The 17,515-nt window shown below is 37.3% G+C and overlaps 1 protein-coding gene across 1 annotated transcript in view; it reads right to left on the bottom strand.

Moving 5' to 3' along the window:
- TTC29 (tetratricopeptide repeat domain 29) overlaps window positions 1–11,012 on the bottom strand; it is a gene marked incomplete at both ends in the record, with an annotated part of 101,797 nt that extends 90,785 nt beyond the window's left edge. The window contains 2 exons of the mRNA XM_083861976.1: window positions 8,516–8,599; window positions 10,921–11,012. Of these exons, the coding sequence (XP_083718102.1) occupies window positions 8,516–8,599; window positions 10,921–11,012 (176 nt within the window). The remainder of the gene's footprint in view (window positions 1–8,515; window positions 8,600–10,920) is intronic.
- Between the last annotated feature and the right edge of the window lie 6,503 nt (window positions 11,013–17,515).

Below are 17,515 nucleotides of genomic sequence, written 5' to 3'. Positions count from 1 at the left end.
AAAATATTAAAGTGTACTCTCAGTGTAAAATAATTACTCTACCAATTATTATAATGTTTAAAAACTGTATTCAAATAGGTTCCATCCACTTGGGATTTCCTGCAGTTGGCAAGCCAATGACTGATATAAATCCCTTAGATAAGCATCACAAAATTATGAAAAAATAATAAAGATATTTTTGCTTAAGTTTATTTAAACAAATGTATTTTACTTCCCCATTTCCTGGCTATAAATCTACAAGAAAATTAAGATTACATAAAGTATGTGAATACTTAGCTACTTTTTGCTTAACTCATATGCAAAAAACCACATCATAAACATGGAAATATCAATATTTCCTCCCTAAAATTTGAAAAATATACGCATTAAGTGAAACAAACATAGTACATAAAACAAAAAAAAGCCAAATACGCTGTAAGAATTTATAAGTTCAGGCTGCTCTGCCTAGGAATTGAAAGAGGAATTACTATTTAATTATAGCTGGATAGTCAAAAAAAACCAAGTTTTGCAACACTACACTCAATATGAGTTAAAGTTTTTGCAGGGAATTGTTGAACACAGAAAGTGCTCATGCAAACACTTGGAAAATTTGGAAGGTGAGGATTTGCTGTTAGCACCAGGTTCCAGTGGTGTCAATCTCTGTATTCACACTCCTGATGTCTACACTGCCACATCCCTGGGCTGCAACCCACCACAGCTGACTTAAAAACACATCCAAGTCCTGTGCTATCCCAATTCTCTGTGAAAATTTATCCACATAAGTATTTTGGTACGTCAAGCCCTCGGATGGTCCAGGCACTCAGCACATTTCAGTACCATGTACTGCTACTGATACAAAGCTATTTAACTGCATCAGGGCACAGCCTCTTTAATCCTGCTTTAAAGACTGTCCGTTTAAATACTTTTCTTTTAATGAAATATTTACTGGATGGTAATATGTTAAATTGTAGACTATAGTAATCTCATTAAAAAAAGATATGACAGTACAGTAAATGCCATTAAGCAGTAATAGACAGTTAGCTTACACTTCAGAATATTTTACTACTAAAGCTGAGTGTTAAATTACATTGGGGTGGGGTGCCTGCTTTTTAATTCCAAATTACAAACTTGAAATTGCTAATATCCTATTACAAAAAAAGAATAAAATCCACAAATCTCCAAATGTTATAAAAAGGATTCTCTATTCTAATTATAAATAAAAAATATTGCACGATAATTTGTACATATGTGGAAGGGAAGAATATCTCCTGGAACTGATTTGTAACAATACAGATTTTTTAAAGAAGAAAAGCTTTATGGAGCTATCTGGAACTTTTAATAGAAAGATGAAAATAAAGCATATATATATATAAAAGAGATGTAGCTACTTTGTACAATATATATAGGTACAAGAACTATCAGCTTTAGCAATGCAGTGTTTTTCATCTGCTGCCTCAGTCACTGGATTGTTGTCAAACCTCACTTTAACCTAAATCATACAATCAAAGGTGGATGCACACCCTGTCAGTAGGATCCCGCAAAGAACACATATATTGAACTCCCTTTTGTTCAAAGCTACGCAAAATGAAAAATTAATCAATTATAAACATCAAAGGATGACACAGAAAAAGTGTTCTAAAATGAATGTAAGCACTGTAATAATTAAGAATTCTCATTAACCCAGAAAATGGAAATATAAATTTAACAATGAACTTTTGAAATATTCTGTCCCTAAATATAAATGCAAAGAAAACACTAAAAATAAAGATAAAAGTTCTACCCTTATAAAAATATTCATCTTACAAAAGTACACACACCCGTGATTATTTCCAGCATAATCAGTAAAAAAAAAAAAAAAACCAAACCAAAAAACTTCTTTAATCTTTCCAAAATTTTTTTTCTAGAGTAATAGTGTTCCTTAACCAAAAGTAATTCTAACCATATTTTATGGACTACTGTTAATCAAAATTTCTCAACTTCTCTCTTTTATTTCAAAGCTGACCTGATGGACTGAGAGCTAGAAACACATGAGAGTGGAATCCTTTCCATTTGACTTGCATGATAACAAAGCAGTTATCATATTTCTCTGCAAGTTTCTTTTACAGTGTGCAAGACAGATAAACATAATTATTTACTTTCTGTAACCTTTCAAGCTGCTGTTATGACCCATACGAGGCTCTGCATTTATTGCAGTATTGACATGAACAATTCCTACAGTACTTCTGCTTTTGTTTAGATCTCTTATTCAAGTCTCCAGCTGCATTTACTCAGTAGGATAAGGACAAATAGACCACACAGAGACTGAGAAGAAAGGAAAAATGAGGATTTTACACAATGCAGGATTCACTGTGAAAATTATAAGGAAGTCATGATTGTACCAAGGCAGATTAGACAATCTTTCTTTATCTCAGTCTCTTTTTGTGTGTTAGAGATGCTTCACCTTTATGGAGTGTTTTAAAAATAGAACTCAGTTGTGTACTGCTTGTACATTATCTTCAGTAGTAAATATTGTTGAACTATTGTGAAATGAAAGCACTAAAAACCCGTAAGACCAGACTTAGTAAAAACAACAAGTTACATAAAAAAAGAAAAACTTCAGCTCACTGTGTTCTTCTTTATTAAAGTATGTCATGTATTTTATCTTTGCAAGAGTTTGATGAGTTTTTGCAAGTAAAATTCTGTTTCCTCTATACTTGCTAATAGTCATGAGAATCTGTAGTTTGCACCTTCCCATTAAAAATGTATTGTATTTTTTGAAATTATTCACCCCGCCTTTTATCCAGATCATGTCTTTGAAAGGAGGAAGTAGATAATAAATGGAATAATTCATGATTTCCCATTAAATATGAAACTTTCTTTTGCAGAGTTTAGAAAATGAAGTTCTACATAATGTACAGAAGTTGATTAGAACTTTTTTTAACCTTTTCAAGAAAAATCTTTCACATTACACAAATGCACAGAGAAGTTTCTTTAGGAAAGGCAAACCATTCGCTTCCTACACAGTTCTGCTCTTCAGATCACTGCCTAATTACACTAAATAATATGCTTATCAGGCCCAAAATTCACAGAGATCATTCATTTGACCAAAAAGAATGTGTGCCTCTAAGTTCTAAAATCTCTTTTTGAAAGTTGTTTAATAAACATTGAATTCTGGTCATGGCAAGCGAGATTGTTAGGAATTATTCAGACTGAAAAAAATACATATTTAAATAATATTGTGAAAGGAATTTAAAATTTATCATCTAGCTCACTAAGTGACTTGTGCCATCTCCCTTTCCACAACCAGCAGGGAGTTTGGGACAGAGTGCCTTAATTTAAAATTTCTTTTACCATGAAAGAATAAATTTCTTTGGTTCTGATTTACCCTCTTCCGTAGTTTTTAGTATCTAAAAGTGAAGAAATACCCTCATAAAATGTAAATGAGTTTACACAACATTCCACCAGTTTTCATCCAGAGTAATGTGAACAAAGAGGGCCAGCAGGTGCTTACAGGTCCTGTCCAAAGACTGACATCAGGAAGAAGAGCAAAGTCTTGCTAGGACTGAACATGAAAGGGAAAGAAGTTTACTCCCCTCTCTATTTGCTGCTGTGTCCTTGAGCTTGGCTCCCTCCCTCTGTCTCCACAGTGTTGTACAGAGAAGAAATAGAAGCAACTCACAGCAGTGCATGACTGGAACCAAATACTGTGCAATCAAGGGCTGAAATACAAAGGAAAAGCAGAATCTGCACCTACACACTGTCTGTCTGCACCCCAAATTGCCTTTTGCAAGCTTGCTAGTAATAGCAGATGCACCTCCTGCTTCCTTGCCTTAATCCCAGATCAACAAGATATTTTTCCTTACCCTTTTTCTTGGTAGTGCCCCTCTTCTGTCCCTCAAGAGCCTCATTTATTAACAGAGAAATGGTCAAATCCACCCTACAACACAAAATTCCCATGCCTAAGCTAAGCTCCGTCAAACGGAAGCCCCAGTAAAAAATTCAGGGGTAGTGAAAAAGATAACATGGCAATATGATGTCAATGAAAAAAAAGGTCTCCATCTATTTTTTGAGTAACCTAAGAAGTCACCTTACTAATTTATGTGGTAGAGGTGACAGCTACTAAAAGTATGGGTTAATCAAATCTCCAATCAGCTATTTGTGTTTAGCTTCCTTAAATCCATTCTGGTCCTTCAATGCAAAAGACCAGAATACAAACAGATAAAGAAGCAAATAAATCAAAAACTGAGTACTGAAACCCTCATGATTTAAATAACTTAGAAACAAATTTCAAGTCAGAAAAATCCCAGTTTAATAGTAGGGCTTCCTAGTCCAGCATGGCTATGATGAAAATACAGAACAAACCTCCATCATACTAGGTCTTCTCCTCTCCATCAGCCCACAAATCTCATTTTTCTCCTTCAGTGAACTCTCCAGATCATCCAGGCCTCTGGTCAGGTGAGGAAGTTTCTCCCTCTTTAGTCCTGGAGGACATATAGAGCTGAGTATTCAGAGATCACTGGTAGAAGTCATTTGGATGTAGGAAAGAAATAGTTTATTTCCACAAACTCCTCTAACACGTAATCCCTCATAAATTTTCCCACTTTTTTTTTCCTTAACTCTACCTAGCTGATGCTGACACTGAAAAGAGGAGAAACTTGGGGAGGGCAGTAAATAATTTGGCTCTGACTGAAGAATGGAAGAATAATCTTTTATCAGATGGCACCAACAGAAGTTTTAAAATAGATGCCAGCTCACCTCTGTTTTGCAGTTGACAACTTCTTGTAAAAATGCTGCCTCAGGAGTCAGTCTCTAAGACCACTACCTCATCCTTTCCACAGCTTTCAAAATTCCATAGTTCTGCAGTGTGGGATTGAGTGGTAAATTATGTGTCTACATCTGAGCTCATCACCCTACAATCTCTCTATAAGCAATGGATAGAAACGGGTGCTTCAAAAGTATCATTCACCTGTTTTCTAAAGCACTTGTCTGGATCCTGAAAGAAGGGGCTCAACTAATGATATGGTTGGGGTTATTAACCTGGATCAGTTAAACTCGGGTGAAAGCCCCTCTGCTCCTTTTGCAGGGAGTTTACAGAGGCTATACTTCACTATAGTCATCACTCATCACTGCTAGAGCAGAAATTTTAATGTTCCATTTTGCAGGCAACAATCAGAAAAGTAGTTTAATGATCTACCTTCCCAGTATTGGCAGAGATGGCCAACAGCTCTGGGGGACACAGCTCATCTGAGAATCAAAGCCTTTGCCTTTTTCTGTTTCAGCTGATCCTAAAGTGGGCCAGCCATTGGAGAATTCTAAGCAGAACAGCCCACTGTATCTCAAAAACATCTGACAGAATGCATGTAAGAGAATGTTGTCTCCTGCCTGAAAAAAGTCATCTCAGAATGTGTCTTTACTGACACAGATTTATCAAGCAAGTATTCCATAACACATTGATCCACCACTTATGAGACAGAAAAATTTTCTGCATACCTAGGTGAGCCTTTACCATCTCTGTATAATAAATAATTTGGATTTTATTTGACCACCAGAGTCTTGAGGACTCCTCCATCATTCAATCCAAAACTATTTAAAATACATGTAGCAACATCACCAAGGAAATTATTGTTTTGGTTACAGTTAAGCAAAGCTACTCCTCTCATCAAATACATTTCAAAGCTTTTCTTTCTAGTCTTCAATTCTTTTTTGACGACGTGGTCCTCTTTTGACATTTGTATGGAGAGGAGAGAACCGTTACTTGATCTTTCTGGCCCTGACAAAAAGATCGGGCAGCAAGAACGACAATATCAAATTCAGGCCCATTTTAGGCTCTAAACTAATCTGAAGATTCAATCTTGGAATCAATCTCTTGATTAAAAATGCTTTATTTCACAGTTCATCATTAACTTCTTGACTCTTAGTTCAGTCATATGAACTATTTTTAATTTTTACTGCAATCTGATTTTGAGCTGTTAATGACTTGGTGAGTCAGGACTAAGAACAGAAAGTATAAAGAAAAGCTGACTGAAGGCCACGGGAGTCAGCCAATCTCCTCATACAAAATCCTGATTCTGTGGCAAGAAAGCATTCCCATTCTGCATTAATGAACTTTAACTTTTCTTCTATTTCCAGATCCTTGCCCCACATTCACTTCTTATTTCAAGTTAAAGTCTTTGAGAAGGAAGCAAAACAGAACCAATGAAAAAACAAAGTAATATCCTGTTTTAATATAATTATAAGTATTATTTTTCTTAAGCACTATTTTTTCTCCCTTGTCTATCACATCAACCTGGGACAAAAAAATTATTACAAAGAAAAAACCTGAAAAACATTTCCTCATTCTTCCACAGAAAAAAAGAGATTATATTACGAACACACTTAATGGAATTCTCTTTTGCTGAAGTTTGGAACACAGAAATATATTTTACAACACAACAATAAATGCAACATTTTTCCTTCAATAGTTCATCTCAATTTTAAGAAATATTGGGAAGGATAGAATTTTAGAGAAATATTTTAAAGAATATTGCTTTTTTCCAAAAATATGATACTACCTATATAGTCCTTTATTTAGAAGATAATAAATTTGTTGTTTGCCTAACATACAGTTAAAAAAAAGAGTGTTTAATATTAAGCAGGAGTGTGGCTATATAAATTCATCTTGATGAAATAATCACTGGCATATTAAGTTAGCCTCCCTATTAAACAAAAGTGCAGATATTTATATATCAGAGGAAGGAAATTCAGTCCTTTTATAAAGAAGTGCAATAATCTGCTTCTGGAATTGAAACAATATTGAAAAACCACACAGCATATTACAAGCCATCTCTCATATTCTTAAATAATAACACCCGTTGCCTGCTGAGACATACCAAGTCTGATTACACTGATTTCAGTAAGATCATTTACAGACGTGGCATTGCCTTAATAAATTTGTTTTAGATTACATTTGATGCATTTAGATTTTTTCTAACTAGATTAGCATAGTACTAATGTAACTGTGTAGTTAGTTTGTTACCTTTTGTTTGCTCTCATTTTATCAAGGTCATGGAAGAGCATCAGTAGATCATATATACAGAGAGAAATTTCATAACTGCTGATTTATTATCAAAAGCTAAAAATTCCAAGAAGAATTAAATGCACAGAACATGAATGTAACCTTTTAAAGTAGGTACTTTTAAAATCTCCATAGAAATAAACCAGAATACATATGATATTTCAGTTTAATCTTTTAAGAGGCTTTAGTAACTTCAGATAAACAGCCTCTTACAGAATATAAAACTCCACTTTGTGTAGGTATTACAGAACAGATGATAAAATTCTTACTTCATTGTGGATGTCCTCACTGGTTTCCTTTTCCACAACATTCAGACTCAGGGTTTGGATATAAAAACATAATTTAGGAGGATTTTTTGGTTTTTTGTTTGCTTGTAAAATGCCCCTTGAACCCTCAAGGGCTTCCTAAAATAGCAGTGTGTGTGGAAATGCCACACCTGGCATGGTGTGTGGAAATCCACTGGGTCTGAGGACTGAAAGGGCTCCCCGGGAAGGCAACTCAGCCTGTGACAATTGTTGGAGTGCAATGAGCAGAGCAGCCAGTTCCACAGCTGGCATGGAACCAGGGGGACACTAAGGGAAGGTGCTCAGTTCTCTGCTTGCTCCCTGAGGTCTGATACTTCTGGTAATTTTCTGGCTTTCAACGTGGAAGTTTTTAGGGAAGGTTTGCAGGCATGTTCTTAGGCTAGGAAGCAGAAAAGAAGCATATTTTGCAAGAAACTAGCTGGTGGAATTCCTGTCTGACTGATAGAATGTTTTTATGCTGCAAGGGTGATCTTGCAATATTCATTGTTAAGGTGCCTAGAGCCCTTGTATATGCATCCTTTTATTATTTAAATATTGAAATAAATAAATCAGCTCACTTAAGAAACCAGCAATCCAGTTTGTTAGAATTCTTTCATTAATTTTGATGGTGCTGAACCCCAGATCTGTTAAAAGACTCCAGAAGAATAAGTCAGTCATAGTCTCTTGTAACTTCTAAATGTAAATACCTCAGCTGTAAGAAATCAAAAGTTATCTAGATTTCTTTCATTCACTGGCTTTTTAAATAACTAATGGGGTATTAAATGCTTCACCACAGAAGTCAGCACTTGAGCTTGGCTAAATAGTAATTCAAAATTACAAGAACATGCATGTCGGTACACTAAGCTCCCACCCCAAAGGAGATATTTCACAAAGGCTCAGAAAAAATAAGAGAAGGGCAAAGAAAAAAAAAGGCAGCACAATATAATAATTACTGACACAATCTTAACAATAATGTTACAAATCTGATCTAATTGGTAAATATACAAATTAGTAAAACCAAGGAGATAAATGCTTTGATATATTTAACATCAGGAGAAATGAAACATCATTATTTAATATCAACTTCAATTTTTAAATGCCAAGTTCCACAAAAAAGGGTAGGGCCTAGGGAACTTTAAATTTAAATTACTATGATGACTAGAAACAAAGGAAACAATAAACTTATGGATGTTAAAATGCCTCGAAAAACCCAACTTACGCAGCGGCATCTTGTTTTGACACCCCTTTGATATTCTTCGCCAAATAATCATCTATGGCATCTTTGTCTTTGATCAAATGAATCCTAAATTTAAATGAAAAAAAAATAAAAGAAACACTGTAAGGTGCTAACGTAGACTTCTGCAGCATGTATAATATATTATCATTGCCAAGTAGAGCTAAACACTGAAATATTGACAAAGTAATATATCAGACATTCTATAAGCACATACAAATATCTTTTTAATTTTTTGGTCCATAGCTAGTTCAAATCTTTATTTCTGAAAGAAAACAGAGGTGGTACTAGCTTTCAGGGATCTGGCTATCTGATATTTCTGTCTAAACTAGAAGAAACTGTGTATTAGCAAAATCAGTAATAATTGATTAAGCTATCCATATTTAACCTGTTTCCTAAATCAAAACTGTTACATTTTTGTATTATCAGTATGGACCAGAGCAGTCCAATCTATTTCATATTTAGCTTCTTCAAAATTAAAAAGGAGGACAAATCAAGAAAAGAATTCCCAAATCCAACTCAAAATGTTTTCCTTGGTGCAGTGCAATCTTTTAATACTGCTCCTGCCTTTTCCCAGTTTGAGCAGCATAGTGCAAAAGGCGCTCCACTGAGGGGATAATCCCAAAGTCATTAAAATAAAGAGCAAATTTTAGGATGTATGGATCTAGGTTTAAAATTTGAACTGTGCATCATTTCACCCTTCACTTCAGCCTGCATCTCCCTGCATCTCCACTCTGATACACATGAGATGCCTGGAAAGGGTAAGATGTGCTTACTGACCATAAGGTGTAGGCAAATAGAATGTGATATCCCAACTGTAGAGGATGTTATCTTTATAAAAGTAATGTGAATTTATTTTTATTCTTCTGAGAAAGAGCACAAAGATTGTCTAGTTAATCACTCAAAGATAAAAGAAATTCAGTATTAGTGTTCCACATAAATCCATTACTTTGCTCTTTCTCTCTCTGTATTACACTGCTGTCTTTCATTACAGTGATGAGAGTAAACTCTTTTCATAATGTTAGCTAATATAAGCGACACGCTCCTTATTGCTCTCAGAATACAGAAGACACTTCACAAAGTTCATTTAAATGAAAACAAAATAGCTAAGAAAAGCAGAGATATTTTGACATATCTGTATTTAAAAAAATGTACCAGTGAAAACTTCCCTCACAAATAATGCCTTTAAATTTGTTCCAGAATTTGCTGCTGTTGAATGGCACCAGCTGAGGCTTGCGCTTCGAGGCTGCACTTAACACAATCCTTAGGAGTTGCTGCTGATCTGGCTAAATGTACACCTTATGGATATTGCTGTGAAAATTCACTTATAATCAACACCAAAATGTATTCAATATCAAAATTTTCACACCAGAATAATCAAAATTTAGGAAAGTCTTTGGAAGAAGGGAGAGTAAGTCAAAACCTCCGAATTGAAACAGTGAACTACAAGTGAAATTCCTGCTGCCTTTCCATTGTCTTTACAAAGGTATCTTTAAAATAAATTAAAAAAAAAAAAATCAGGGGGAAAGCCCTTAGAATCATATACAATTTAAAATAGTACCTGCCTTAAAACCAAAGTATAAATTTCTGACTTCTGATTGGTAACACCCTCAAACTTAAAGAAAACTACAGCCGAGGGAAAAAAAACCAACAAAACCATAAGCAAAAACTTTTTACATAAGTTCTGTAATAACTGTATTGGACTGATGCAACTACAAACATGGTCATCCATCATAAAGAGTTGAACTTATTAAAAATAACAAATACTCATCTCACTCAGGCTGTCATTATCAATGATGCTAATGTAGCAATAACACAGAAAAGATGGGCAGGTGATACTTAGAAAAAATACACTAGGAAACTCCATCTACTGAAGAAAATCATTATGGCTTCCTATATGCAATGACAATTAAAAATATTAAAATAAATAAATTAATTACTCAATGTGAAGACAAGAGACTGTGACTTGGAATGGACATTGTTTCTTTTTACAGAATTGAGATGAGGATGGCATTTGCTAAAAGAACACTATTTCTTTTCTTCCAGAGGTTGTCACTTGCCTTTTCCAAGTTGTTTTATCCTTATTTCTCTGGTGTTTTCATAATGGTACTTCACAGAGTGTACAAAAAGAGTCTACTTCACCTGTAAGTTGCCTCCTATTTAATTTAAACTCACTCAGTTATTAATGAGAAATGCATTTTAATCCAGTGGACACCTTCTTTTTTGTTCTCTTTTAATTGTGGAACTTTCCTAAGAGAGAATTTCCTTGCCTATGATTTTTTAAGTTTTAAATATTGTAAAAGAGCAAACATAACTTGTCACCTTGGCACAGCTGATTGAAGCTGTTCACAGCAGTAAAAATGATGCTTTGAAAAAGAAGAGGAACCTACCTTGCAAACTCTAAAGGAGGGCAAGGAGGCAGCTCTATGAACTTGGGATGCTCCCCTGGGCTTTGGAGGATTGCTTGAGGCAACACCTTCATTTTAACTAAAACAAACAAACAAAACCAACATTACTTGAAACAACCCCTTCACAGCAATGGGATTTCTCTTCCCTTTTGTGCTGCCTCCCAGCCCACTCTCTGTTATTTCCAGTGCATTAAAACCCAACTCCAGTTCCACACAAATTGCAGCATTACTTCAGTAGGACATAATACAAAGGAATGGTCATTATTTAACTTTCCATGGATTTCTCTCTTACACTGAGGTGCTTTTGATTTCCATAGGGACAGCTGATTCAGGAGCCATACCTGCAGGGGATTCCCTCTGCCTCCTCAAGCTACCTAGGTCCAACTGCTGATAGTATCTTAAGTTATACACAAAATAGACAAATGATGAAATATACAGAGTGCAAAGCAATGACAGGCACCGTGTTAATGTTCAAAATCCTACATAATCATAATAGAAACAAGCTTTTGAAGGAAAAAATGTAAGTAATGCTATACTTACAACACAGGGTTTTACTTAAAACAAAAACCAAAAGCCCCACAGTTATTTAGAATCATCTAGCTTGTCATTTTGAAGTACATAAATGCTAATAGGACTTTTTTGTCATATAGAGCTACTGTGTTTTTTTCCCCAAGTATTCAGTCTACACTTCCAACCATTAAAGTTTCAGCTGCCAGTTCCTTCATTTTGCATGTCTGTGATCTGAGGACGTTAGCAGCAGGAGCACCCTTACTTTTAAATTTGGTTTAATGTAGGTATTGCATGCCCTGCTGGTAGGCCTGAAGGCATAAACTTTTAATAGGGATGGAAAAACAGAATATAATAAGAGGGGGAGAAAGAATTTAACTATTTGCTACATTTAGTGAAAGGAAATTTATTTTTTGGGAAATAACTATTAGATCTGAATCAATTTGTTACTGAATGATCAGCATCAGACTAGCAGATATTTTATATATTAGTCGTTCTGGGATCAAAAGGCATTTCATTGATGCAGTATTTTGCTGTGGTTATAATGAAGTAATTTTTTAAAATTGTGTTATTAGAACTGAATAATAAGGAGAATTATAGTTTGAAAAGATGACAGGATAGGATATTTCTCCTAAGTAATTCTTTTGGGGCCTCATACTAATGATAACATTTTTACAGAAAAAAAAAAAAGGTATTATCTATAGATAAACTAGTCTGCAATTAGAGGCAGCAAAATTTAACAGAAATGTGTCCTGGAAAATAAAAAATCAATAGAATAAAAACATATGGGTAATTCATCACTGTAAATGATTACTCTTCTCACAGAGAATGACAGGTTTGTATACAAAAACTGTATAGAAAGGAAAACCTCTTTTTAGGAAGATGCTATTCAGTGAAATAGTAATTCAGAGAAATAGTAATTAAACTTTGGAACAACAATCTTGAAGCCCAGAAAAGATGCAAAAATTTCTACAAGCTTCTTTGTTGTGAGGTATGAAGTGGGAAAATGAGCACAGCCATGCTGATGAATTTGGCAAGGCAGGGGAGCTGACTGCAGCTGTGGGGCAGAAAAGGAGGGGAAGCAGCTGAAAGGAGACCCCCACAGAGCCACTGCAGCCGTGGAAAGCTGTTGATGGGGAGCTGTAATTTGGGGACTGCCCCAAAGCACATGGCTGGAGCACACGACAAGTCCTTGCTGGCTCACACACTCCACGTTCCCAATCCACAGAAGTCAAGTCTATGGGAAAAGAGGCTTATGAGGCACAGGTCTCACATGAGGCACATATTCAGACATTTTTCTTAGCATGTTTCTGCCGCACAAGGACTAAAATACTGCCCTGGCTCCTATGTCAAACTCAAAGCTTGGGAGAAGGAAAACAAACCCAAACTGCTTTATAGGAAGGCCAACTGAACTTTTACTTTAGATATGGGAAACTGCTTTCAAAATGAAATGGAGGATGTATTTCCCTCATTTCCAAGGTAACTGACTCTTACAGGTAAATTACAACCACAGACACACGACAGAAGGCACCAGCAACATCCTTCTCAAACCCATGGTATGTCAGTCGTGTAAATTTCATTGCGGGTCATTTAAAGACCACTTTACACCTTTATTATAAAGTCCAAGCCAGGTCTCATTTACTTAATCAAACACCCACAGAATTCAGCGCAAGATGAGGTGGGTGCAGTTTGTTTCTAAAGCAGTGCTTCACTTCATCCCATAATGGAGAGACTCTCCCCGTTGGCTGCAATTGCTCCGAGGTGCACTGAAGGGCAAAGCAAATAGCTGACAGCAATGTGCCTTTCCCTGAACCTTTTGGGAAACCTGCTGGCAGCCCCTTTGCTCTGGAGGTGAGGATTTCCCAGGGAGGGAAGGGGGTGAGGGAGCAGGGATAGACACAACACACACGAGGTCTTTTGTGGACCTCGTAAGGTAAATGGGACATCGGAATGTGTCAGGGCAGACTTACTGGCACGCTGCTTTATGACACTGAAAATAACAGTGTAAATTGATTTTAAAAAAATTAAAAATTAACAATTTTTTTTTTTTTTTTTTTTTAATCTACAGCCAGCGTGATAGATGCTATTTATCCCGAGTGGCCCGGAGGAGGTGCCGGCCCCAGCCTGGCCCGCACCCTCCATGCCGCCCGTCCCTTTGGCTCGGGGAACACGCCGCCCTCCCTGCTGCCTGCCCGCCTGCCACCAACCACAGCCCGGGGACACTGCAGCCTGAGCCTTCCCCTGTCCCGCCACACACCCGGTACCGATAAAATGTTCCCCCATGGCCCGGAGCTCCCCGGGGCACAGACCTGGGCCCATGGCGAGGCCGCGGGACGAGCGCTCCCAGCCCGGCCCGGCCAGACACGGGACGCCGCGGCCTCGCCATGACAACGGGCCGGGCGGCGCTGGGGCCGCGCAACCGGAGCCCCCGGGAACAGCCCGCCCCTTTCCCTTTCCCTTTCCCTTTCCCTTTCCCTTTCCCTTTCCCTTTCCCTTCCCCTTCCCCTTCCCCTTCCCCTTCCCCTTCCCCTTCCCCTTCCCCTTCCCCTTCCCTTCCCGGCGGGATCGGGAGGTGTTGGGCCCACATTACACCCTGGAGTAAACGGGGGCTGTGAGCAATGGGCACGGCCCGAGGTGTCGGTGTGTTTTCCAGGAGCTCAGGTGAGCTCCGAACCAGCCGCCCCAAACGGGAGCGGCCCTCAAAGCTGAGCGAGCTTCTGGAGCTGGCAAGCAAAGAGCCAGGATCGTATGGACACCTAAGGAAGTGTGGGCAGTCTCTCAGATGATAAATGGAGCCCTGCAGTGAGCAGATTTTCTTCTTTCACAGAATGGTTAGGGTTGGAAGGGACCAGCGGGCCTCTGGTCCAATTTCCCTGCCTGAGCCGGGCTGTCCCCAAGCACACGGCACAGGGCTGTGCCCACATGGTCTGTCAATATCTCAGTCAGGGGAGCCACAATCTCTCTGGACTCTCTGTTTCAGTGTGTGGTCACTGCACAGTAACTAAGTTCTTCCTCATGTTCGGGTGGAACTTTCTGTGTATCAGGTTCTGCTGTTGCCCGTTGTCCTATTGCCCAGCACCGCCGAGCAGAGCCTGGTCCATCCTCTTGCCATCCCTCCTTTGGATACTGACAAACCTTCCTAAGGTCCCCTCCCAGTTTTCTCAAGACTGAACAGGCCCAGCTCCCTCAGCCTTTACTTGTAAGACCAATGCTCCAGTCCCTGAATCATCTTTGTTCCTCTTCCATCCTTCCAGAACCTTCCTGAAATCCTTCAGGACTTCTGAGTAAGGAGAAAGAGCAAGTGAAAAAAACCAGACTGAATCTCTGAGCAAGTGACAACATGAAAGCATTTGGTTTGTGGAAAATGTCCTCACTTTCTGTCAATGAGCTGTTCTAAGGGGCTGGCCTGCTTGGGTGTCTGGAGGCTGGTCAGAAATGGAAATATTGAGAAGGAATCAATGAGCTTTTGCTAAAACTATAAGAGAAACCCAATTGGGATGTTACAGAATATAAAGAGCAGAGATTTTTCAGTGGCTTCTCTTTTTGTGTTGGAAACTTGACACCAGCAGGAGATCATTTTTTACCACAGATTTGACCTAGTTTTTATTGCTACAACTGTTCAGAAAACAGGAATGTCAGAATCAATTGCTGTAATCTATTTTGGAAGGATCAAGTGGACAGAAAGCACTTAAAAAATGACATTACCCGTTTCTGAGTTGATGGCAATCGGAAACAAAGGATCTTGAATGTTTATGGGTCAATGTTCTAGTGGATAAGTCAGAAGCTGACAGGGTACTTAGCTGATATCAAATCACACTAGAGAACAGCATGACCTATGCCTTACCCACCTGCAACACATAGGGAAAGCACTGCTGTACTGAGTGAATTTCAGTCTGAGTGGCATATGCTGAAGGTCTCATGCTGCCAGTGTTAAAATGTACTTGGAATTTCAAAATATTTAAAATGTCAATTTCCTAACTCAAAAAATGTTGCATCCAACACAGAGGAATTCTATATTAGACCTCATCTTGTCAGATGAAAAGGAATTGATTACAGAACTAAAAATTAGCCATAGCTTAGGTATAACTGATAATGATTTGATCACATTTGATATGTGCAAACAGAATTAAGTCCAAGCCAATAATACATATACTTAATCCTTTGGAAGTGCTAATTTTATAAAGGTGAATACTATTATAAGGTAAGTCTGTCGGGAGAAGAAATTTAATCCGAAATGGGAGAATAGTAATTGGAAGTGGTTTAAGGGTGGTAGTGCAGATATCCACTCAGCCAGAATGCCACAACTAAGGAATATGTTTGCTGAAAAGCCAGGGTGCTTTACAAAGCAAACATCTGCAAAACTGGAGAAAGAATGTGCTGTTGTTCATGTACACTGAAAGGCAGGAATTGTAGAAAATTGCTGTGGCAAGTAAAAGGTTATGAGGGAAATATACATATGGGCAACTGAGTTAAAATGAGGAAATTGGAGGGTTTTTGCAAGTATAAAATACAGAAAATTATCTGAATAGTAAGACCTATTAAGACCTGAAGATGAGAGCTTAAACCTTAATCAGTGACAAATTTCAAATGTTAAAGATACAGATATTTGTTCTGTCAATTGGGAAGATGGCAGCTGATGTAAATATATTGTTAGTGTTGAAGAATTGTTTTCTATTCAAAGATGAGGGGAAATGGTTCTGTTACTGAAAGAAAACTGCCATTAAAGCCCTTGGAATGAACATGTCCATCAATGTTCATATTCAGAAGTTCCTGATACACTAAGACTTTTTAAAGGATGATGAAGCTAGTATTGTTCTAATACCTTAAAAGAATAAATGGGATAATTATAGTTTACCAATGTGACATCGATCAGGCAAAACAGACAATATTGTTAACACAGTTAACAAATGATTTAAGACAAGAAAGATATTTCCAGTTACCGTGAGCTTCTGCTAAAAATCTATATAAGCTGGCACAAAAATAGAGCCTGGCAATCAGGCTTTGCTGTCTTAATGAGGCTGCAGGTTTTGCTTATTGCTGTAATTTAATTAGACTTCAGTAAAGCATCTGACTTATTATCATTTGGCTTTTTGGATTAAACACTTCAACGACACAATTATTTGTATCCTGTACATAAACTTACAAAGAAAACTTTTAAAAACCGAAAAGATAAACCAGCAGATTAAAAATTACTCTTAATATTGTGGAGTGATATCTGAAGTACTTCACAAGCAGACATTTACGCCATGGCTACATCTCCTGTGTTAAACATATATAATTCATTTGACTTGGAAGCAAAGTAAGAATTTTTTTTTATGGAGATGTGTTCAAAGGATCCTGCATGCCAAACAATATGTAAGCTAGAGAGAACATTCTTAGCAGAGAATCAAAGGCAGTCTATATCTCTATAGTAATATGAAGAGGCAGTAGCCTTTCTGTGGTTAAGGATGAAACCAACTCCTATTACAATGCTGTGTTCTAGCACCAATTTAATTTGCCTAGAAATATTTGGCCTGCAAGTCCTGAAGGGAAAGGATGTCTGTCTGTGGAAAAAAAATTCAATTACTACCACTTTTTTGTTCCTATCATTAGAATAGGTTTGCTCCCAATTCTGTAAGCAAGGATAATGTCCAAGGAATGACTATATTTTATAGCAGGTGTTCTTTGCAAAAACTATATGAAGAATTAATTCACATGGGGGAAAAAAAATTATTTCAGACATTGGCATATTCAAAACTGTAACCTAGAGAGGCAAAAAGTGCAATGTATTGATCATTATGAGTAGCTGGTACCCTTAGGAAGTATATTTGTGCACTTTTAATGGTTACATGGGAAAGGAATTGCTGTGCTTAAATGTGGCAATGCCCAAACTTTACCAGGACATATCTGGATACTCCTGAATACTGAATACTTGAATACTTTTAATTAAAAAATAAGTGCTTTGATTCCTGCCTACCTGTCCATCTTTGGTCCCTGGTAGTTCTGATTTTCCTATTTCTTATCAACCTGTCCACTACACAAAAAAAAGCTGCAAACCTGAAGTATCCCCAGTCCTTCACTTTGGAAGGGA

The sequence above is a fragment of the Zosterops lateralis genome (genome assembly GCF_965231275.1).
Source record: "Zosterops lateralis genome assembly, chromosome: 5".
NCBI classification, from domain to species: Eukaryota; Metazoa; Chordata; class Aves; order Passeriformes; family Zosteropidae; genus Zosterops; species Zosterops lateralis.
Note: the sequence above shows the minus strand (reverse complement) of the source record. Positions and strands in the feature narration are given on the sequence as shown.